At 36.6% G+C, this 25296-nt stretch overlaps 2 protein-coding genes across 2 annotated transcripts in view; one reads left to right on the top strand and one right to left on the bottom strand.

Moving 5' to 3' along the window:
• The window catches only part of LOC306881283 (SPRY domain-containing SOCS box protein 4-like), a 49612-nt gene that overhangs the window by 1913 nt on the left and 22403 nt on the right, over positions 1 to 25296 (bottom strand). The window lies entirely within an intron of this gene.
• LOC306881915 (GTPase IMAP family member 4-like) lies at positions 10427 to 18911 on the top strand (the record flags this gene model as incomplete). The annotated part of the gene is made up of 2 exons (XM_079436272.1): positions 10427 to 10550; positions 18024 to 18911. 2 exons carry the CDS (start codon positions 10427 to 10429, stop codon positions 18788 to 18790), a joined length of 891 nt encoding a protein of 296 aa, XP_079292398.1. The 3' UTR covers positions 18791 to 18911.

Genomic DNA, 25296 nt, shown 5'->3' with positions numbered 1-25296 from the left:
TATACAGCCTATTAAAATAATGGTGTAAATAAGAATCTGAAAAGAAAGAAGCTTCAAATAAATATTTTAACGTGCATGAATAAATCCAACCAACCCTACAGATTTAAGTTTCACTTTCCATAATCTGTGACCGACAGAGGATCTTGGCGGCAGGGATTTAAATCTTGAACAAGACTCAAATTGACAGGCATGTGAAAGACTGGATTTTTTCGATCAGGTAGGGTACAACTTACCGATTTCAAAACATTTCAGCTGGTTTATGTGTATATTGTGTATATATTATCTAGGGCTGCAACAACTAATCGATAAAATCGATTATTATTGATAATGAAAATCATCGACAACGATTCTCGTTATTGTTTAGTCGGGACTGCCCACATGCACGTCCAACTTCAGCCGGTCTCATCAATTTACAGCACTGAATAACGCATTTCTATGGGCAAAATGCAGAATGAGATTTTGCGGGAGAAGTACGTGATTCAAGCTGCCCAAAACATGAGAATTATTTATTTGAAGCTTTAAGCTAACTTAATGCATTAGCGTAATAGCTTGCCCTGTCAGGTGCTTTGACAGATGCGTGTGCGTCCTCAGCGCAAACACTTTCAGTTTACGGTCATATCTTAATCTGTAAATGTCACAAATTCACGCGAGCATTTCCGTTTTTGCATACAGTTCCGTCCTGACATTCGGGGTTAAGTTTAAATCTTTACTGAATGAGCGAATTTACTGAATTGTACTACCCACTGTTTTAATGGGAGGTAGCACAATCTCACAGGGTAGCACAAATCGACAGAACACGGGGTCGGCGCGGCGGGCGCGTGAACGCGCGTCAGAGAGGGAGACAATATTCAGCGCAAAAATATTCATTGTGATGAAATATCTGTTGTTGAACGTGCACGTATTTTATGAGAGTAGGAACTGTAAAGGGATAACAGCGTGTAATCTTCTGAATATAAATATCAGACGCTTCCTAACCGCCTTTTACAGGATAAAGAAATTACAGTATGTGACTGATCAAAAAGTGAACACGTGTTCCTGCAGAACATTACTCTTACCTGTTGGTTAACACTGAGTTTGTGTTTTTATTCTATATTTATTATTATCTTAATGTTTGATGAAGCGATTTAAACTATAGTCCTATATACAGTGCTTAACAAATTTATTAAAACAAATTTATGTAAGGTTTATAACAAATTATGTCAGGTTTGTGCCACTGCTGCTCTAAACTAACAGTATTGTTGTTTACTAAAATCATTGCTATCTGTATTGGTTAGTCCTTCAATATGCATAAGCTCTTTAGTAACAGTAGGCTATTTCTAATGCTGTAATATAATTATTGCTGTTATCTGAAAGAATGAAAGATCTATGAAAGATTTTTTCAGATACACAATTACAGTCAAAAATTACCTAAACAATGCCAGTAAGAATGCATGCTGTTATGAAAGGCAGGAGGCCATTTTCTTAGGGTTTGGCTGACGTTTAATATTAACTATCTTTTAATCAAAACATAAAACATTATTTCCCCCGCTTGTATCTGCGAGTTGTCCATTACACATTTTCCCTGTGTGTTAACGTCAGTAATTATGACTGTGACTGACTTGACTCTTGGTAATGTATTTTGACCACGCCTCCAAACATATGATTCGACCATCAGTCGAATATCGGCAAGATTCAAAAATTCCGATTCGACTATGAAAATCCTTTTCCCCGATTCTGTGAACCACATTGATTGATTTACTGAAAAAAGATTGAACCAATTCATGAACAAAACACTTCAATTCCAGATCAATTCCATGAACCAGATCAACTGATTCACAGAAATGTTTAGACTCAAAAGAATGATTCATTCATGATCGGATCAATTTGTGAAGAAATCACTCAGAATGATTTCATGAACTAGATCAACTGTTTCATTGAACGGATTCGACTCAAACGAATTTGTTCACAAACTGGACCAACTCATGAACAAAACATTAAAATGGATTCAGTGAACCAAATCGACTGATTCATTCACCAGATTCGACTCAAATGAATGATTCACAAATTGAACTCCCTTATGTTTCCCATACCAGATACACATTTTCAGTAAATAACAACTTCTTTTCACTTCATAACTTAGATGTAGAATGTCTCACATGATACTTCAGAACAGTTATAGTCATATGGACTACTTTTATGAAATGTTTATTAATTTTGTATCCGTTTTGAAAGTTTAGAACCTTTGTAAACTGAAATAAAAAAAATGAGCAGTGCAATTCTTTAAAATTTATCCTTTTGTGTTTCACAGAAAAATGAGTCATACAGGTTTGGAACAGCATGAAGGTGAGTAAATGGTGACTGGATTTTCATTTTACAGTAAGCTGTTCCTTTAAAAGCCTCAGTGTGTGATCGACCATGTGATTAAGTGTGTGTGTGTGTGTGTGTGTGTGTTTGGGCATCTTGCTCCTCTACATAAGCTGACAAAGCAGTTCAGTAATGCATGGATCTTGCCACTGGAGCTCGGTATCCATCAACAGAGCTGCTGCCTCACAGAGGAGTCTACCGCCACCCATCTGCTTTGAGTCAGCTGCTGCTCCAGCCAAGATTTCATACCGACAAACACAAAAACAGCCACGACTCCATCTGGACAAGATGCCACATCTCCTCTGTTGACCATTGGGTCTTTATCAGGACCTGGGCTGATATTACTAATCAGATCACAAGGATGGCTGCAAGAGTCAGAGCTCGTTCCCTCCCGCCGGCCAATCAGAGTAAGAGATTGTGACAGGCTAATGGTTAGTAGTAAGTGTATGTGTGGCTAACAGTCAAAAGAGGAATAGTTAAACAGCTGCACTGGCACAATGCAAGCACCCACATTGAATATTTATAGCTGTGTTGGAGTCCCACACAGAACATGTCGTGAGTTATGTCTTCCTCCGTCCTGGCAGCTGAACTGAAGGCATAAGCATTGTAATGCCCTCACATAATGCACATTTTCACCACAACAAGAAGTTAAAATGAAACAATGGATCCCTGTGGAGCCCTTCACAGACTGAAATGATTTAATGGCACAAAGCAATGGTTTTTCAAGCTTAAGTTGTTGTTTGTCAAATCAAAATTTTGTGTTGCACTCGGTGAGCGTGAATACTTTTAATGCACATTTCTGTGCCTCCAGCGTCACCAAACAGAATTGCAAAAATGTTTTCAGCTTTCCCACAAAAATCCCCATAAACACTGCCAACATCTAACACTTTCTTAAAGTTAATATTTAAATACAGGACTGTTACATCTTTAGTAAATCTCCAAATAAATGCATACATTCACTTTTTTATTCAGTATGTGTTATTGTTGTTGCATGATAATTGATACACAATATATCAATAATAACAATCATAATCACAATTAATATTACTATTATTGTTATAACTATTACTATTAAATTTTATTATATATTATTAAACACCATTATACCAAAATATAATTTTCTAAGGCCTACAATCGCTTTTAGTGTTACAAAATTATTGAATATTTAAATTTTACATATAAAATAAATTAATTTAATTTTATAATACAAATTATATGTGTAATTTATGCTGTTGTATAATGCCTGATAAACTGTAATAATAATAATATATATATTTTTTATAATATTAGAATTATTGCTATAATATAATTATTTTTTATTATACACATTACACAAATATTTCATGTGTCTGGCCAAAATCAAAATCAAGTATTTGAGAGAGTGGTAGAATATTAAAAATATTACTGTTGTCAAATCAATTGATCAAGTGATTAATGGCATTGTTGAAATAAAACGTTGCATTTACATAATATATATGTGTGTACTGTGCATATACAGCTGTATATATATGCATATATAAATACAAACGTGTGTGTGTGTATATTTATATACATATATAATATATATAATTTATATTAAATACATAAAATTATAAGTTACATGTTTCTTAAATAGATACATATGTGTGTGTATTTATACATATATACATATAAATATACACAGTTCTCACACATAATGGAAGCACAAAGCTTTATTTTGGATGCGATTAATCACGATTAATTAATTTAACAGCACTAAAAATATACATCTTTCATCAGTGTTGCCACCACAATAATGATGTATAATTCAGTAGCTAATGAATGATTTAATTAAATCAAAGCAGACTGAAAATATAACTTTCTGATAGCAGTAAAACACCCACTTCCTTCTAAATATATTCAGTAAGAGTCACATCAACAGTAAGTCCGGCATGTCTCATAAAGAGGCAGATGGCAAGTGTAGATGGGATCCAGCTGTACCCAGTGGGTGGGTGCGGGACGGGGATGAGAGAGAGAGAGAGAGAGAGAGAGAGAGGTGACTGACAGTCAGGGTCAGAAGTGACAGATGGATCAAAGCACGGACACAGAGCTCTACTGCAGTAAAACGGAATAATTTTTCATTTCCAGCCCACGTATAAACACCCAAAGGCCAGCGAGCTCAAGGTTAGTCTGAAGACTGTAATGACGTCAGTGAAATACACAACACACACGGTGACCTGTCACTCGCTGTGATCCTCAGGCTGCTCCCCGTCGCCACTCAATCCCATTAAAGCACTGCCTACAAGCCGCATACAGCAACAAATCATACTGATGTGAGTTATACACAATAAATGCGATTACATGGTTCGGATATGTCAATGTAATTCCATTGTGCGTGTTATCAGACTCTCGGAACAACCTAATAAAATGGCTGATAAAACCGACTACAGCAGTTCATGCCGGGAGATTTTGGTTTTCTTCCCACACAGCAGCAGTCAGATTGATCTCCACATGACACACACACACACACACACACACACAGGATAGCTCACACACATAAATCTATATAACTACAGTATATGGTTAAACTGTACTGCTAAAAACGTAAAATGATAAATGAGTTAGGAAAAAGCAAAAAGGTCTGACAGCACTAGTGAGTTTTTTTTCTAGTGCAAATTCACTCTCTACATATTTCTAATGTAAAGAATAGTTAATTACAAATAATTTAGCATAATTTGAGTAAAAAGTTGAAAAGGAAAAACTGAACTACAGACTACATGCCAGATGAACAAAAGATACTTGAGGAAAAACATAAAAAGTGATTTAAAGTCACCCAGGAAGTCAAGCAGATAGTCGCTAACAGAATTTACATGAAGGTCAGGTGAAAGATGAAGCCTATGGGAAAGTTTTTAGCATGTTTTTGTTACTTCTCAAATGTTTGTATTTATATTTGTTAAAGACCCAGACTATTAATCTTCAAATATATACATTTCCATCATAAAAAAACAGTTTAAAATAAAAATATTTAGTTAAAAAATATAATATATAGTTTTAAAAAATAAATAAATAGTTATTAATCAATCATTTGTGTTCCTATTTAATAAATAAATATTTTTTGTGTGTTTTTAAACAAAAGGTAATGCAATAAAATGAGCCTTAAAAAGATGTGACCTTTTATTAAAAATATTCTAATATCTTTAATATAAAAAAATAATTAAAATAATTTCCACCACAGAATGAAAGACGCCATTTCCCTTTTTTTCATGACAGTTCAGGGAGGGGGAAAAAAACGAGTGAATTATTCTATGATACATGCATATTAACTGTTCACATTGTTAGCAGACAAATCAAATAAATTGTCGAGAGTGTGAAAAGTGTTTTAAGAACAACTTCTAAAAGTAATGGACCAAAAGTGCCCATAGCGGAGAAACACACGTTCATTGTCTAAAACTACTGTGAGTGATGGCTCTCCGGTGACTGCGTCTACACAAACCATTCGGTTTCTCTACTACCACTAATAAAACACAATATGTGACACATTGGAGCCCTTTTTTGAACGTCCATGTTTAACAAATCGTCAAGCTCCAGCACATGCTAAGCTCCTGAACGTCTCCTAATAAATGAGTTCTGGTACAGATGAGGAGAGAGTACTGCATCTATTTCAGTCCAACACAGTTTTATGATCAGTATTATTGTTCCAAAAAGCAATTTCTTCTGGTTGCAAGACAAGCGGTGGGATTCATACGGTAAATATCAAAGCATCACATTTTGTAAAATCCAATTAATTCACCCTCCGTACTCACAAAAGGGGGTCTGACACTTTCTACGACCTGCGCCAGGGGGGTGGTGGCACGTGGAACCTTCTGGAAAAGCTTTGCGCCAGGCTACAGAAAGCAGCCTAAGAGCAAACATTCATAGAGATCAAACCCAATGGTGTAATTCGATTAAATCATTGTGAACTGATTAATGTCTATGGCTGATTAATTGAAAGATTTGCGGTGGTCATGTCGAGAGGCCTGTGATCCTCCCACAGAACGAGTGAGTACACAAGCATTCATTACAGCATAACACCCAAACCAACTGCAGCTCCGTCTGGATGAACTCTCTCTGATGTGGGTTTTGCGTTCCGGCTCAAACATCGACTCAATAATCATTCCACCCTGAGTGATTCATTACTAGCGTGAGATCTGGGATTTTTTATGAAGGCAGGCCGATCAAAAAACCCCTCGTTGCTTTGGTAATGATGACGCTCGACCATAAATGATCCACTTAGCTAAATCAGGTGAAACACCCAGGTAATTAGGTGTAGATGTACTCCCAACCTCGTATTAAAACACACTGTTGTGGCTGCGGTCATGATGGAAGCTTTACTGCCCTTGAACGTGGTGACTCATAAAACTCACGTTCATTAATAATTCAGTTATGTAACAGGGAATTTTATTATACTTAGGCAGGCCAAGTATATGACTAAGCCTAATGCTAGTGATACTTCAGAATATGAAGTTTAACAGCAAACAATAGAACCTGCATGTTTCCAGGAATGCACACGTGTCTGTATGAAGTTTTGTGCTGTACAGCATGTAATCTGTTTTACAGCAGAGAGTGGAATAAACAAACCTGTTTACTGTACTTGTATATAATGTAAATTTACTGTATCAAGGGATTACCTGGATGACCAACTAATGGTCCACAATGCAATGCAAAGCCTGAAATTACAAGCAATAAGATAAGTACAATGTAATAAAGATACAAATGAAATAAGCGGTGTTTTAACTTTTTCAGGTAGTTAACAGTAGTTCAAATAAGAAATTGAACAATCAAATGTAAAAATAAAAGACTTCTTAGTCTTCAATCTACAGACACTGATTATTATTATTAAAGCTACACAATTTATTCAGTCAAGAGCAGTGAGTGATTTTATCTTTGTCTTTCGTTGTACGATTAACATTTATGACATAGACAACGGCAGGAATATTAGACTGCTGTCACTTTAAGACCTAATGCACATATCTAATTTGTGTGTATTTGTGTGCCAAGATTCAAGATTTTTTTTCTACAGCTTATGGCACTTAACTTAAACATCAAGTATGCTTTATTTACTTATTCATGGATGTTTCTTTATTGCGATAATGTGTCAATAACTTTCAGCAAACCTAAGCTGCACAGTAATATTTAATATTTATATTCTGCTAAATACACAATGTAGCGATATCTCTATTGATACACAGCATTAGATTGTCGCCATGATATATATTATGTGACAGATGAACTGAAAACGATATCAACCATGATTTTTAATTAGCTCTTTGTTTTGTCAGAAAATACATTTTGAAAGAATACTGGATTAAAAATAATAAAGCATTTCTGAGATAATAGCTTGCCATGAACTGAACACGTAGGATGAGGTCATAAGTTCATTAGTCTCTGGTCCCAAAAGCTGTAATTTTCCATAGGAAGTACTCTTAGAAAGGTCAGTGATGATGCAGTGTTCATGAGATGCTGTGGGTTAGTCTTTTAAAGCGTAGTCTCACTCTCTCTGACTGTCTGTCTATAGTTCCTCCCCTGAGGCAGCGATCTGTACACAGATTCACACAGTGAGGTCAGCACGCCTGACCCCTGCAGCTTCAAAAGATATGAACACTCTATGGGCATGGCAGACAGCCAAAAGAGCAAATACCTCGAACCTAACATGTCCATGGACGCACAAAAGGTGACGATGACCAACATTTGCTCAGAAGCCACCTGATGACTGAGCCATTATGTTTCAATTAGTTGAATTAATCGACCAGCTCACTGCATCCAGTGATGGTGCCGTAGGGAATTTATATCAGCGTACAGAAATGAAAATGTTTCAGACACTCCCTCAGAGAGCTGCAGACCAGAATCTTCTGGAAGATAAGAATGTTAACATTTTACACTTCAAGAAATCCTCAGAAGTAACAGCCGACCGAGATTGGCTCCTTGTTTAAAACCTCAAAACAATTTTTAATTCTAAACATAAATTTAATTCTTATTAAAGAGATGCAGTCAAAAATGAAAATTCCGCCATCATTTACTCACCCTTATGCTGTTTCAAACATATATGACTTCTATTTCAAAAAATATTTTGATTAAAAACAAAAAAAACATGGCTTCAAAATATTCATTTTTGCCCATATAATTTAAGTTACTGGTTGTTTTGGACCCCATTGACTTTCACTGTATGGACAGCTGAAACATTCTTAAATATATTCAAATTTATCAGAATTGTAATTTTTGGGTGAACTATCCCTTTTAGTCATACAAAAAACAAAACTAAACCATCAGCCTGTTGTTCAAATCTGACAAGCATTATAAAGCTTTTAAGCAATATTAAAATTTCATTGTGAATCTGTTATTGCATTAGGTATTTTTTTTACTATTCACAATGTTTTACAGAGCTATTCGAGGCTAAGAAATCCAAGACACATCACTCGGATCCATTTCAGGCACTGCGGATCCCCATCTACATACATAATGACCACCGAGTTTTCACAGAGTCAGCAAAATTGGCTTATAGCCGAATATTGATCGTGGCAGATGCCAGGTAAACAGCTTTGTCATGATGACAGGGGGTTGCAGAGGGCACATGGGGAGGGAAACTCTCTAGCAGGAATGGATAGTTTTGTAATAGACGGATTCATCATAGACTGGACTCGTGTCCGGAAATGGGCTCCGATGGATGGCAGAGCCTCCTTTTTGGAAGCCCGATACAATATCCAGACAGGATGTAATGGAGCCAGATTTAGAAAACTGACAGGGCATTTTTATGAAATGTGTAATATGTGTTTCAGTCAGCATTGAATGCTAACACAGGGCCTGTTTAGTTTAAAACTGCAACTTTAATCAAAGACACACAGTATAAACAATACAACTGGGAGCAACTGAGATATACAAACACACACAGGCACACATGTAGGAACCAGATACACACCATCCACCCACAGATTCCCAACAGCACTCAGACAAAGTTGGAAGCACAAGTTTATATTTCCCAAGTCTCTGAGCAGCTGAGAAACGAAACTCAGATATAGAGATCCAAATGCGTCTTGAAGTTTCAATGACTAATCCACAACACTGTATGTAGATAATGGAAACGTAAGATGCAAAAAATCATTTGGAGCTAATTTAAAAAGATAGTTCATCCAGAAATTAAACTTCTGTCATCATTTACTCACCCTCATGTTGTCCCAAACCATTATGATTTATTTTTTCTGAGGGACACCAAAGAATATGTTTAGAGAAATGTCAGAGCTGCTTTTGCCCCCCAAGTCTTCTGAAGCTATATGATGGTTTTCTAAGAGGAACAGACTTAGAAGTCATTAATGGCTGAAAATCTTGCCTTTAAAAAAATAGCTTGACAACTGTGGTCACCATTACATTTCATTGAATGTAAAAGAGCAGCTTGGACAATCTTCTGTAAATTTTCTTGTATTCCTCAGAAGAAATTCATTCAGGTTTCAAAAGAAGTAAATAAGGATGAGTAAATAGCAGAATTTTCATTTTTGGCTTGTTTACTCCACTTAACTTGAAAAAAATAAGTGTACAATTAAACAGTAATGCATCAACCAGATGTGATCACACAAGGACAAATTAGCACCAAAGCCTATGACAGCCGTAATTCACATCTTCAAATATACCAGATCAGCAAACCGTTAATATGCTCCTGCAGGAGAATTGACTTTTAGACACTCAGATAATAGTCAATTTAAGACATAAATGAGTCACTACATGCTAATGTCTGCCGCAGGTAATGAATCACGGGGCGCAGCGAGAATAGCGGGCGTCCTTTCTCTGTAGACCTGTGGCTATAAATGAACAGAACCAGAAGCAAATTCAAAGCTTCCCACTTTCATTATTCTAAATCAGGAAACTCTGAATGATTCAGATATTAATTCTGCACCTTACTCATTAGCATTACAATTTTATTGCTTCCTTCCAGAGAGGGGTGGGCTAACTTAAAATAGCTTTTCCCTCTGAGCAACAAAGGTGAGTGTGGAACACCCTCTGTGTGTGAGCTTAGAGAGGGGAACAGAGAGATTCATGTTTGTTTGCTTTGGGATTATGTTTGAGTGTACGGATCAAGACGAATCACCTTCAGCGGATTATGAGTGTGCTGTTTCCCCTCAGTGTCACGGTGGGACAAATCCATATTCCAACACGTTCTCACTCCCAACTCGTCATACTGATGCTTGATCAGGACCACTTGGCGTCGCCTTTTGACAGTCAAGGTACCCCTTTAGCGTCATTTTTTGGCGTGCAGGGTCCTCTGTTGCTTTCAGTTGTTTGTCTTAATTTAATGGTTTGCATGTATTTGTAACAAATGGAAATAACTTTATATAAATTTATGCTTTCATTGGAGCACCTAACCGCACCCCTACCATACACCTACCCACTTCTGAACAATACAAAATTCGTAACAGGCAAATGTAAGTGCAGTCACAGGTATTTATTGCAAAAACGTACCAAAAACAAGCAGTATAAAAGCATTACAAACAAGTCGTGTTGCATTCCAAGTCTTCTAAAACTATACAATGTCTTTATGCGAAGAAGAGAGTAAAACATAAGTTTTTAAGGATCGCTGAAAATGATCCTGCTCCGTTAACGTGCTCACATCTCATTCAAAAAGATACTCCCGTCCCGTGGCATGATGCAATCGGTCACGAGACACAACGCTGACGTAAGGCTTCTTCTGGCGGCATTTTTTGAATTTGCGCACAGACTGCAGCACACAGGATGACCTTTACGGCGGACAGAGACGGCGTTCGTGTCTATTCCTCTCACAAATCAATCGTTTTGCCTCGGAAGACTTGGAATATTAATATTGTTTTAATAAATTATGATGGTAGTTGTATCTGCCTGTTATATCTTGTGTTTTATTGACAAATGGTAGGTTTAGGTGCAGGGGTTAGGTTACGTGCTCATAAATGTTTAAATACTGTAATATAAATAAAACCGTTGTGACTGTTTACATTGAAAAATCACAGCCCAATATATATGAAATACTGGCAATATCATTACCCAATATATAATTTAATCATGACGATAAAATTCCCAGTACCTTTCAGCATATCGACACTAAGGGTTTCTTAATAAAAGCAATGTAGGACCCTGCATCGAAAAATGATGCTAAAGGGGTATCCTGTGCATAAACAAAATTGACCCAAGGGGTCCTGACCAAGCGTCAATATGTGACGAGTTGGGAGTGAGAACATTTTTTATATTCAGTCTCTAATGTTTCCCATCAGCCTTGGACAATTCTGTATTACCCAAGGCCCAGTATTGAGTTTCTGAGAAATCAAACGATGGCTGCTTGAAATTCTCCAAAAATTATCAGGCCATTTTTATTGTTGTGCTCTTAACCATCCCTGGCATTAATAATAGACTACAATTGACCATTACTGTTTCCCGTTATGTTTTGCCACATTTGAGTGTTTCTTTCTGCATGATTAACCTTGGTAAACAATGTACATCAAATACCAAGGGAGAAAATCTTTAAAGCATTAAATTCAGATCGATACCAAAATAACTAAAGTTCTAGGTGGATTCTTCCACTTTGTACTGAATGCTTCACTTGCTCGCTTTCCTGAGCACTGCAAGCAATATCGCACAATAGCAATAACTTTGGATCATGAGAGAATGGGTAGCGTTTCGTGGAATCATGCATTATGCAGCACTAATGCAAGTTTTATGTGGTCGTTACACATGAAGGCCCATATGAGCCTCAGTGCAGTAATGGCTCCGGCTGAGATGGACAGAAAGGAGAGTGATACGGTCACCCTAGCCTTCAAATGCCTCATTTGGTGAGCCACACTATACATACAAGCAATTACATCTGCCATATGTACTGTTAGAATACTGTTTTATAAGGATCATCAAGTGACCAGTCATATTAACCTGATGCATGCATGAAAGTTTAAAGTTCAAATTGCAAACATGACTTCACTGTGATGAGTATTTAAGGCAAAATTGGTGATATTTGAAAAATCAAGACAATGACGCACCTTTAAAAGTGTGCGTTGTGCACTTAGAATATTGGTCTATCTCAAAATGTAGTGAATTGCCTACAGAGCATTTTTAAGCATCATAATCTGAAGTGTTTAGAAATAAAGCCCTTTAAAATTGCAATAAAGACCAAAGGTTTTTTGTATTATGCTTAACATAAAAAACAATAAAAGACAGAAAACAATCATAACATCATATCATACAATCATATGTGCACTCCTGACTCAAACGCTATTCTAAATCATAATTATGCAGCCTTTTAAGATAATTAAAAATCTTAGATTGACCTTAGATTGAATCTTAGATGATATTGTGGAAAAATATCAAAGACTGACAAATGACCTTTCATTCAATTCTAAACAATTTCAATTAAAATAGTTGAATGTAATTAAAAATGATTACATTTAAATGCTAATTGTAAACTGAAATAAGCTTAAGTTGAAGTACTAAAATTAGAAAGTTAAAAGTTAAATATAATAAAAAAAGACAAAATCACATAATAAAATGACCAACTTAAACTAAAATAATAATTAAAACTAAAGCGAACTCAAAATATTAATAAATATTACAATAGTATATAAATGATGAGTGAATGAGCGCTGCAAATCGCCCACAATTTCCCTTAAAAGTCAACTGCCTACCTAGGCAGCTCACTAAGCTTTGAAAAAGACCTTATGTCTGGTGCATAAAGTACACGGATGCATTAGAGATTAGACTAAATAACGCAGCAAAAGCCTGCTGGCACTGGCAGAGAAGGTCTGGGCAATATTAGACATTATAAATGAAGCGGCATACCCATACAAAACCCGGACAAGCTGTCAAGCGCTTACCACCTTGACATTTAGCAGCATTCACTGTGACAAATGGCTTACACTTTAAATCTTTGAGAGAGGTACTTCTAACCACACTAGTAGGGCTCTGTAGATGCAGCTGTTATCGGTGATCTTGCCATAGTAATGCCATTGATTTATGACAAATGTATATTTCAAATACAAGTGTATTCGGAAAAGGGATAATGCCCATGGGAGGGAGTACATTAGGGAGAGGAAGCTTTATGAAGGCCCATTAAATACCTTTACCCAAAAATGAAAATTCTGTCATTTTCTCACCCTCAAGTTGTAACCAAAAAGTTGACGGTAGCCATCGACTTCCTAAATATACTATGGAAGCCAATGGCTACCGTTGACTGTTTCATTACCAACATTCTTCAAAATATCTTCTTTTACGTTCCACAGAAGAAATAAAGCCACACAGATTTAGAATGACCTGAGAGAGAGTAAATGATGACAGAATTTTCATTTTTGGTTGACAATCCCTTTAAAAATACAGTGTAAAATGTGACATTTTCTAGAAGCTGTATTACTGTACATGATTCATTTTATTTTTAAGCCGTAGATAGCACACAAAGGCTAATGTGCATTTTGGCACAATGATTAGGTGGTAGGTAATCCTTTACTGGATAATTCAGAAACCATTAGAGTTCACACTACAAATGTGAACATTTTGAACTCTGTTTATACCTGTATTCAGCGCTGACCATTCATGATCTGATCATCTGAGACGGATGTTAATACCAGATGTTAACAGTCTGGGGAAATATCCAGGAAACTGCGCTGAAACATAGAGCCATGACACAAAACAGGACAGTGTGTGTGTTTATACATACTGTAAGTATGTGTGTGTTACTGGGGGAGGCGAGGAACACAAGGAGTGTGTGACTGTGAGAGCCATATTATTTTGAAGAGGCCTCTATAGGAGCAACACAAAGATGTGAAATTCAAGACACTCTGCACCACATATACCCAAGAAATTACATATTTGTCAGAACATACTGAGAAATACAAAACTCTAAAGTCAAGACCTGATGCACACTATACTCTCAGGAGAGGAACAACCTGAAACTGAACTGAACTGAAGCTGAAATTAAATAAAATACAAATATTAGATGAATAAATGTACATTTAAATGAAAATTAGAAACTGAAATAAGCTGAATTCTGAGTACTAAGATTGCCAACAATAAAAATGAAATAAAAATGAATAAATATATTTACGTGACAAAAGCCACATGACTACTAAAAGTAAAACTACAACAAAAACTGCAAATATAAAAATAAATCCAATTCAAAATATTACAAGAATACTATAATAGTATATAAATAATACTAAAATATAAGAAAACAAAGTCTGGGGTTGAATTTACTAAAGAGTTGTACCACTTCAGTGCTTATTTAAGAGCAAATGCATGCGTCTTATTTACAAAGCACACAACATTTGTTTCTGCGAGTTGCATTCAGTACCAAATTTTGAGGCATGTTTGTACCTTTATCCAATTTGTATAATTTCTCTGAGCTAAAACAATGCAGACAGTATGTCCAAATAAACCCCACTAATAGTGAATTGTGAACCTGAATTCCTCCCTCAGAGCTGAAGACACTGACTTTTGAATTATACAGAGATTAAATGTCTCGCTTTCTCACACACACACACACACACACACACACACAGCTGGAGGGTACAGCAACACTTTAGCACTGCAAAAAAGCAGCTCTCCTTTAAAGTTCATACAGTAAAAAAAAATAAAAATACTCTCCAAAGAGAGTGCGAAGTCAGAGCAGTGCATGCTGGGATATAGCTGCCATGTGTCTTGGCTCAGAGCTACAGCCCACAGATATTCCTTCCTTATTCCTCTCATATCTCTTTTCATCTGTTCTCTCCTCCCTCCTAAAGAAGCGAGTCATTCAAACTCAGATGCCATCGCTCCTCCGCCAGGCCTCTGTTTACATATCACTTCACTTTGTCTTTCACGTGGTGTTCAGATCCTCCTCTGGGGTGAGTTTAAATAAATTACCGCAGTACTGAGAGGCAAGTGACTGTAAAGAAACAGGGAAGTGAGCAGAGGAACAAAACAGCACTAAAACACATTTTTAATATCACAACAATGCCACGAGTTCTTAAAACAGGACAGCATGACTGTTAGCCAATCATTTACCAGCTACGATTTAGAAAACTCACTCATAGAGTGCTAAATTAATCCTAAAAACACAACACTGCAGTAAAACACAACATTTACTGTTCTTGGTAACAAATATGTGGTTCCAAGCTGTAAGTCTGGAACATAACTTCCTTAACACCAATGACTTCAGCAGTAAAGCACAATTACATCCGGACAAACAGAGTTAAAAGAGGTTTCAGAAAGCGATGGATACTTCAATGACTTCTTTATTTTTTTAGTAGTTTCTTGTGAATATTTCATTACACACAGTATGTGGCCACACTTGAACTTTTAAACTCCTAAATCTAAACCAAGATAAAAAATCTTATACCAATTTATTTTTTTACATTTTTATTTTCAATTGCTGTCCATGCAGTTTTAGGACATTATATAAATTTAGACACTAGATATTGTACTTGTAAACATTCTTTTGACACACCGCGGGGTGCTGGACTATTTAAATGAACTGCGAAATAAAGATGATTCAAAATGGTAAAAAAAATTACAAAAAATAGTGATCCGCTACAACACTTAAAATATATAAATATATTATTATAAATATATAAAAAAGGTTAACATATCATAGCATCATTAACAGTATCAAACACCTTAAAATTCTATATATTGTACAATTTTCTAAATGTTTATTGTTGTTAAGGTTAATAATCCTATTAATAATTAGTAATAAAATCAACAATCTGGTCTATTATAGGGCAAAGGACAACAGCAACCGGTCACGTTTTGCACAACCTTTAATATTTACACCCAGATGTAATGCAATATATTGCTTTTAATATTACTGTTATTGAATGTCCTTGTAGTGAAGGTAAAATATTCTCTCTGTGAGATTTCACCCACTGGACCTTGTTAAGGAAACATGAGCAGAATGAATTCCTGTGTAAATCCTTTACAAATCCATTCTTATATAAATTGTCTCACTCAATTGAATGTGACAATTTGCACAAAAACGGTGTTCTGTTGGTGTGTCATCATGAATAAGGCTCAGTGTTTATTTTGTTTGACTGGAGAGAGAGGAAGAAGACATTTCAGTCACGTTTTGCCACATTTCGTCTCGTGGCCTTGATATCAGTCATGTGACTCTACAACCAAAACACCCATTTCACTTCCAGTTAGTGTTGCTTTGGTCAACGAAAATTATGACTAAATATCGTCATCAACGAACCTTTATCACGTGACAAAAACGAGACGAAACGAAAATGCTGGTCATGTGACGATGACAATAACTAAATGTATAATGCAATATTGTTGACAAATAAAAACGAGACTAAATATGGTTTACAAAATAAAAACTATGCTAAAATGTCTCTTCATTTTCATTGACTAAAACGAGACGAAACTAAATGTTATAACGTTATCGTTTAGTCGCGTTATTATTATTATTTTGCAGTATTTCTGTTTCCGGTGTCTCACTTCAGGTTGCACTGCGCAGATGCAGACGACTTCACTTCCTCAAGCCCCACTCGCGGCATTATTTTGAAGACGACAACTAAGTTAAGTCTGACACAGAGAAAGGGACCGATGGTCGGCCAGCCGGGGTTCGTCTTTGGGAGATGTGTGTGTACTTCTAAAATGTTTGGTTAGTAAAATAAATGTAAATTCAAATCAGAGCGTCTTCCGTGTCTGGAATGAATGTATTCTTGAGTCTATAAGGTAACAATAATATAATAAGATAACCTTGTTTGAAATGGGTTTGTTTCGTCTATACTACTAGGTACTTAGACTAAAATACAATTTTCATTGACGAAAACTAGACTAAAATGTCATCAGTTTTCGTCGACTAAAACTAGACTAAAAAGAGTATGAACGTGACTAAAACTAATAAAAACTAAAATGACAGCTTCACACAAAGACTAGACTAAAACTAAAATTAAAACAGGCCTCCAAAAACACTACTTCGAGTCACTTCTGAAAAACACAACATTCAACTGACAAACAGCATCCAGCCTTTCCTGCTTTGTATGGCAATATAATAATAAACGTAAATACAACTTTCTTTAGTTTATAACATGTCCCTACCTATATATAGCTACAAATAACTCACACAATAAACCCCACTCCCGTGGGTGAGAGGAACTAAAAGCTTATCTGTAGTTGTGAAACCAGAAGTAGGAGGAGATTTCTGGTCCTTCCCTTTTCATGTAAATGACCAGATCAGTGACGAACCTGCACATACCGTACGCCTGTGACAACCTGTCAGATGGACTCGGACTGAATTACAAGTATACTGAAAACACTGCTATTAATGGACAACAGGAAGGAAAAAAATAATGGTAAGACTTAAGTCTGGACATTTTTATTTTTATATTTTATTTCTATTATATTTAAATTTATTTCATTTATACAATTTATATTTTACATTCTATTTTATTTTTCACATTAGGTAGAGCCAGGCTATGCAAAAACTCTGATGGCAGAAATACTAAATTTGAGTGAAATATGTTGTTTATGTGGTTGTAAACTGAATATGCAGGGTTTAAAAATAAATAAAAGTCTCTTTTACACAGGACTCAATCTGCCATGTTTTTAAAGTTGTTTTTCTTTTTAAACAGTCACTAAAACTGTATTTTTTTAAATTATTGTAACATTTTTTTTGTAAGTGCCTCATGCTATTAGTGCTCTGTTTTCTATTCAACATTGAAGAAAATCTAAATCTAATTAACCCACCAACACCTGTCTTCCAACAGGCAACGGCCAAGTTGCCCCTGCTCTGCGGTTGCTAATTATGGGGCAGAAGCGGACAGGAAAGAGTTCAGTGGGCAACACAATCCTGGGTCGGGATGCATTTAATACATGGGGTGGAGCAGACAATGCAGTAGCACATGGAGAATCTGGGGGCCGACAGCTGATGCTCGTGGATGCCTGTGGATGGGGCACAAATGAGAACCTGTTCCCTAAACAAGAAAAACTGGAGTTAATTAACGCCCTGTCACTGTGTGAGCCCGGACCCCACATTCTGCTTCTGGTCATTCCCTTACTGTACTTTAGCCACTCTGAGAAAGCGGCCCTACAGAAGCGCATGGAGATCCTCACAGAGGGCGTGTGGCGCCACACCATGGTCGTGTTCACCCTCGGGGACCGTCTGCGCAACTACAGCATACAGGACCACATACAGACAGCTGGGAAGGATCTCCAGTGGCTAATGGAGAAGTGCAGGTATAGGTACCACGTTCTTAACAACAAGATGCCCCAGGACAGACAGCAGGTCTCTGGTTTACTAGACCGTGCGGAAGACATGCTGATGGAGAACGGGGGATGGCACTTCTCTCTGCACATGTACTGCAGGCTGGAGGAGGAATGGAGTCGGAGAGAAAGGGAAATGAAAGAGAGAATACTAGAGAGACAAGATAGAGTGGGGAAAACCAGTCGAGGACTGGCTGTGGTTCCTAATCACAGTCAAAAAGGTGGTGTGCATGTGAACGATACTCTAGTGAAATTGGTTTACCACGGCTAACTGCTGCCAAACAAAGCTACATGCTACAAGTGAACTTCCGTAAATATGTTTCATCAACAAAGATTTTAAGTTAAAACATTTGTATGTATGCCTTCCTGCAACTGCTCACCACTTCTCTTAATTTATTTCTCATTTCACCAGCAACACCTTTTTGATTTAATCTTTTTTCAAGATCATTTTAAGTGATCCTGTGGTGTGACAAATTATTAAACATACAAATATATATATTTTTTTATTTATTAAGTTAATATTTATTTACAATTAAACAATTATTATTATTATTATTATTAACTTAACATTGAGGTCCAATAGTTGGGTCCATTGATATTTGTTACAGTATTTGCTCATATTTGTTAATATTAATTAAAAATAATAATAATAATTAAAATAAATAAAAAATACAACTGTTCTTTGTTAGTTCATGTTAACTTAATTCCATTAAATAATATTAACAGCTACAACTTTTGATTTGAATAATGAATTAGTAAATATTAAAACTAAGATTAATACTAAGATTGTTACCAATTATGTCATATCCACTACACACATTTTCACTCAAACACTGTTATTTAAAACTTAATGTGAGCCTGTATTTATATAACAACTCATTGTGGTTAAAGAAAAAAAAATATTGTAAATATTTTGTGCTTTACGATATAGATTACGAGTTATGTAATATCAGTATGGACACTCACCGGAGAGGGCAAATTCAAAGATGATACTTTACAACATCTTACATAATGATGTAGATTATAAAACAATGCAATAAGGGTAAATCATAGAATACAAAGGGCTCTCATTGCTTCCAATGATTTGTTTATGACAATTGTAAATAAAATTTGAATGTCTTAAGATGTTTTGTACTATTTGCTTGTTAGAACCCTTACAATTAATTTTACTTATCCATTCATATTTTGTTTGAATTTAAACTTTCTGCTTGCATTCTACAGGACAGTATTAAAAGGAATAGTACATTTTAATTGTTCACATTTTGTCATTATTAACCCACCCTCATGCCATTCCAAATCTAAGTTTCTTTCTTACGTTGAACACACAAGAATATGTTCTGAAGACTTTTGAAGAACCAAACAGTTGTTGGTCCCCATTGACTTCCATAGTAGGAAAACCATGGAAGTCAATGGGGACCATCAACTTTTTGATTACCAGCATTCTTCAAAATGTTATATTTTATGTTCAACATAAGAAAGAAACTCATACAGGTTTAATAACATGAGGGTGAGTAAATAATTATACAAATTTCATTTTTGGGTGAACTATTTCTTAAAGAAACCGAAAAGATATAGTGGACTAGACTAGAACATGATGAAGGCCAGAAAGATCCGGTGTCCTCATGAGCACAATTGCAACCTGGACAACATGATTCATTCATTTGATTAACTCAATTTACCATCTGATGTCTCTTATCTAGTCCCTGTTACTCTCTATGTGCATGCGCTCATATCTCTAACCTTTACCCCTCTGCGACGACACTTCTTCATTTGGTCATATCCAAAGACTCCCCACCCCTGGTGTATTAATACTCTTTAAAGTGACTGATGGTCATGTCATCACAGCGCAGTCGCTTTAATTGATATGCAATTTGCACGTTATCTTTATCTGAGGAGGTGAGTTCCTTTAATGTGCTACTCAGGATGAGGCATTTCATTTAACAGATCAAAGCCAGAGAGCGAGCGAAGCGTTAGAGGCCCTACTTTCAAAGTGAAATTCTCTCTCGTCGTCACACGGTGTCAAACATCATCTCGTTACGCTTGGGTAAACAAGCCTGAGTGCAATGATGAGAGAAACATAGAAAGCAGCGAGCTACAGTCACTGCTTGTCTCGACCGTACAAGCACCCGCCGCCACAGATTCTACCAGTCATTCTCATTTGCATATGCTGATAATTGCTAATTTATGCGTGCGAGTGTAATGCTCCTGCTGGCGAGGATGTTGTAATGTATGGGGACAGTGAAGAGACAGGTAAAAGTCTCTGTGGATGGACTGTCTTCATTTCAGGGCTCTCTTACAGACACTCTGCCCATTGAACCAGGTGATCTACTGACCCCTTTTCCAACCGCACGTCACTGACCTTGAACAACAGAACTGCCAGACCCAGTTACAACATGTAACAGAGCCAGACTGAGTAAGTCCCTTAAAACCCTCTAAATACAGTCAAAAGCCCAGTCTGGCCAGGGTGGGAGACCAGCTAACAAGCCAGTTTAGGTTGGTCTTTCTTCAGCAGGGTAGTCGGATTTGACTGAGAGCTAAGATAAATGATGACTCTGCATAGGTGAAGGAAGATAATGAAGCCATCATTAGAAAAAGGCCTTTCTCTCAGCATTTGAACCTTTGCCACCAGCTCTGCTCAAGAGCACTTTCCAGTTGGCAGCTTTTCTCACACTGTGGTCCAGGTAATCAACAGGTTCAGTTCAGTGATGATTATAAGGGGTTCTGTGCACTTGACAACACTGATAAATTGCATAGCTTGTACCCATGCAAAGCAAACAAAATGTGTACATGATGTACAAAAAGAGTTGGAGGAAAGGGTAATGGCTGTAAAGAGAGGCTCCCATGGATTTTAGATCATATAGCAGAAGAGAAGTGAGGAGACAGAGAGAGAATCGATAGATCAGAGAGCAAAATGGCAGTGAGAAAGAATATGGACACACTGTTAACGTGACCTGATGGAATAAAACTGGACTTTAAAAGATTGTATGAAGTATGGAGTTAAAGCTGAGACTTGCACTTTTTAAATGCAAAATAACATTTTCTGTAATTTGCATACACAGCTGAGTGCGAGTCATCAATCTTTCTCATTCAGTACATTTTGTTAGTATGCATTAGCTCATAGATTACCCTCAAAACTTACAGACATGGACAATACTGCCAAAAAATCCTGTTCTTAATGAGAATTTTGTGCAGTTGAAATACCTGAAAATCCCTGAAACAAGATAAATTTACGTTTACTTTATTTTTAATTAAATCTTACACCGAAATGTCTTACTGCATCTGGGAGATTTTTTAATTTGCTTTAAGCATAAATGAAGTTAAAAATCTGCCAGTGCTGCAAGACATATTACAACTACATGAAATAAACATTCTCTAAAAAGAAGTATAAATATTTACATATCCTACATATACTGTGCAGTGTCGCTTCAAGTACATTTTTCTCATTTAAAGGATTTTAAATCATTTTAAGTAGAAAATAAGTGATTAAAACTCATTAAAAAGGTTTAAAGGTCAAACAAATCCAATTTTTAATTTCACTGGGTGTTTAAACTTGCACAGTTTCTCATAGTTAATGAGGAAGATGCAAAAAAAGTACAGGCGGAGCTGAACTGCACCACTGATTCATCTATACATTTTATCCATGCAACATGTTGCCACCCGGGTCACCTTGAGCTTCTATATACAGACTTTGAGCAGAGTCAGCATTTGAAACAGCCACAGAATAGCAAACAGCTATAGTGTAGGTGTAAGATTAAGAGCATAATGATTTGCCTTTAAAGAAGAGTCCCGCTAATGATTGAACACATCTACAATAGCAATACACATGTCAAAAAGGTGCACTGCTACTGGAGTCAAGCCATTCTCTTCAAAGCTATTTTTTCAGCATAGACACAGAATACCTAGATTCTTCTTTTAAACTCTTCCAAATACATCAATAGTACTTCCACCTTGGAACAAATAACACAATGTAAAATATCTTCTTCTTTCATTCTGAAAGACTGCCACACACACACAGCGCAATGGAAGTCAAGGCCTGCATTTAAAACTGTGGATAATAACGCTTAATATAATCCAAATGTCTGCGGTCACCCTGTTCTCTCATTTGTGTGGTCAGGCTTACTGTTGGATAAGTGTAAGGATGAGAAATGGCCAGATATGATGAGCTGGAGTTAGTCAGGAACCAGCATGCGGTCTTATTAACAGAGCCCACTGCCTCCACAGCTCAATCACTGAACATACTGTCTCTCTTTACTTTGTCTTCTCTCACTCTCTGCTCTCCCTTTTGTCAGTGACCGAATGATGTCTGTTTCCACGGAAACTCCTTCAGGCAATTAGGTGTGCAAATATCGCAGAGTGGTGCAGAAAGGACAGAACGTGCTGAAAAATGGGCTGGGGAAGGAACAAAGCAAGAATCAGATTCCACTAGTGGGTTCAAATACAGGTTAGCGGTTACAAGCCAGTGTAGCCAAAGCTATTAAGCTATATAAACAACAGCACGTGACTGATAAAGTTATTGAGCAGTTGGTGGTGTAATAAATAATTGGCTGTCATTTGTTGGGTTTGATCCAGAAGTGTGCATGAATAACGCTTGACGTGTCGCAACAGCTTGGTTTAAGACCCTGCAACTATACACCAAACAAACAGCTTCTGTCTATCATTTGTTTTTCTCCAAAATAAGCCTTCAAGAAGATTACCCAAGATGCTTAGTAAGCCACCGGTGGAGTTGTTGTGTGCGCACAGGCAGATAAGTCCCACAAACTGCACGGTCAGCAATCGTGAAGGTAAGTCTCATTTCGAACCTGAGGTATTGAGCCAACCTTAGGTGCCCTATCACACAGTAATGATATGCTTTAATAACACACTTTCATAACTGTCACATTTCCAGGGCAGGGGAAAAAAAGACATCAAGTCACCACGACAGGCAGCTTGCCAGCTGTGAAAAAAACACTCAAGAGTTTCTAAACATCTCCTGCGCTTCTCTCATTGCATTACAGAGGTATTCTGTACATGTGCTTAACCTCCCCTTGACTTCACTGTATGTGTGTGTATGCGAGTGTGTGATTGTTGTACTGTAAGGATGAATGTAACAGCTGTGGGTGAGGCTGCGGCCTTATAGTGTTAGCTGAAACTTGATCCAGCAAACTAATCCTCTAATGACTGGCTCTCAATTAACATGGAGCCAAGCTGTTTGTCCTGAAAAGAGTAAGGACCACTTCTCTGTCCTCTCTTTACCTCTTTATCCATCTGTTTGTTTCCTCCCTACTTATGCCAGGTGCTCTCCATTTATGCCCAGTACCAGATGGTATTGTGGATAGACAATTATAGCATTGCCTAAAAAGGAAACCTTATTTTTCTCTTTGAACTAATTAACTAAAACTAAAGAACTAACTAACTAACAGACACTGACGGTAATTTACACTAAGACACTTGGCACTAACTAATTAACTAACTTACTAAAAAAACATACTGACATTAAATGCACATTGTAACATGAAACTAACTAACTAAGATACTGACAGCCATTTACATTCAAAGACACTTGGTACTAATTAACTAACAAATATACTGACATTCATTTACAAGCTATAACAAAATAACTAATTAACTAACATTCTGACATTTACATTCTAAGAGGGTTGGAACTAACTAATAGGTACAGTCATTTACATTCAAAGACACAACTAATTAACTAACAATTATACAGCCTACTGACATTCATTTACAATTGAAACTAATTAACAACTACAAACTGTCATTAATTTACATTCTAAAAGTCTTGGAACTAACTAAAACTAACAGAGACTTACAGTCATTTACATTCTAAAACCCTTGGCACTGATATACAATACAAATTAAACTCTAACTAACTAACTAACTAACTAACTGACTGACATTAATTTGCATTCTAAGAGTATTGCAATAAACTAACAGATACTTAGTCATCTACATACTAAGGTACTAACTAACTAATTGATACTGAAAGTCATTAAAGGGGTCATATGATGCGATTTCAAGTTTTCCTTTCTCTTTGGAGTGTTACAAGCTGTTCGTGCAAAGATACGATCCCTAAAGTTGCAAAGACTAAAGTCTCAAACCCAAAGAGATATTCTTTATAAAAGTTAAGACTTGTCCACGCCCTCCAAAAACGGCTCATTTAAACACGCCCTCACATGTCTATGTCATGGTGTGGGAAGATTTGCATAATACCGCCCAAATGTATACGCAAAGAAAGAGGGCGTGATTTTTATTCTCACTGTAGTATTGTTGCTGCCGCCGGCACCATGTCCTGAAGACGCTGTGTTTCATTGTGAAAGCGAAACTACTTTGTTTGGGCTTCCAAAAGAGGACACAACTAGAAATCAGTGGTTAAGTTGTATTTACAACACTGTTCCAGAACAGTTCAACCCAAATATTTGAGTGTGTGCAGCGCATTTTACGGAGGACTATTTCCTGAACCTGGGAGAGTAGCCTACAATGATAGCTGTGCACAAAGGCTGTTTCTCTAAAGTGGGGCAATTCCAACTTTGCAAGGACTGTCTGGCGCTTCTGACTCTCAGCCTGTAAGTATGTTTTCATATTTAAAGAATGTGCCACTGACTATTCAAACGCGAGGTTTGAGCAGTGTAGAGTAGTTTGTTGTTTGTCATTTCTCCGATCACAAATGCATACATGGGTTTACGTGGCGCGATGCAACGCAACGCGTAAAAAGACAGTACAAGTCATTATAATTAGTAATTATGTCCCCACTGGATGCAACAAGTGCCTCGTTTATAATGG

The sequence above is a fragment of the Barbus barbus genome (genome assembly GCF_936440315.1).
Source record: "Barbus barbus genome assembly, chromosome: 15".
Taxonomy (NCBI): Eukaryota; Metazoa; Chordata; class Actinopteri; order Cypriniformes; family Cyprinidae; genus Barbus; species Barbus barbus.
Note: the sequence above shows the minus strand (reverse complement) of the source record. Positions and strands in the feature narration are given on the sequence as shown.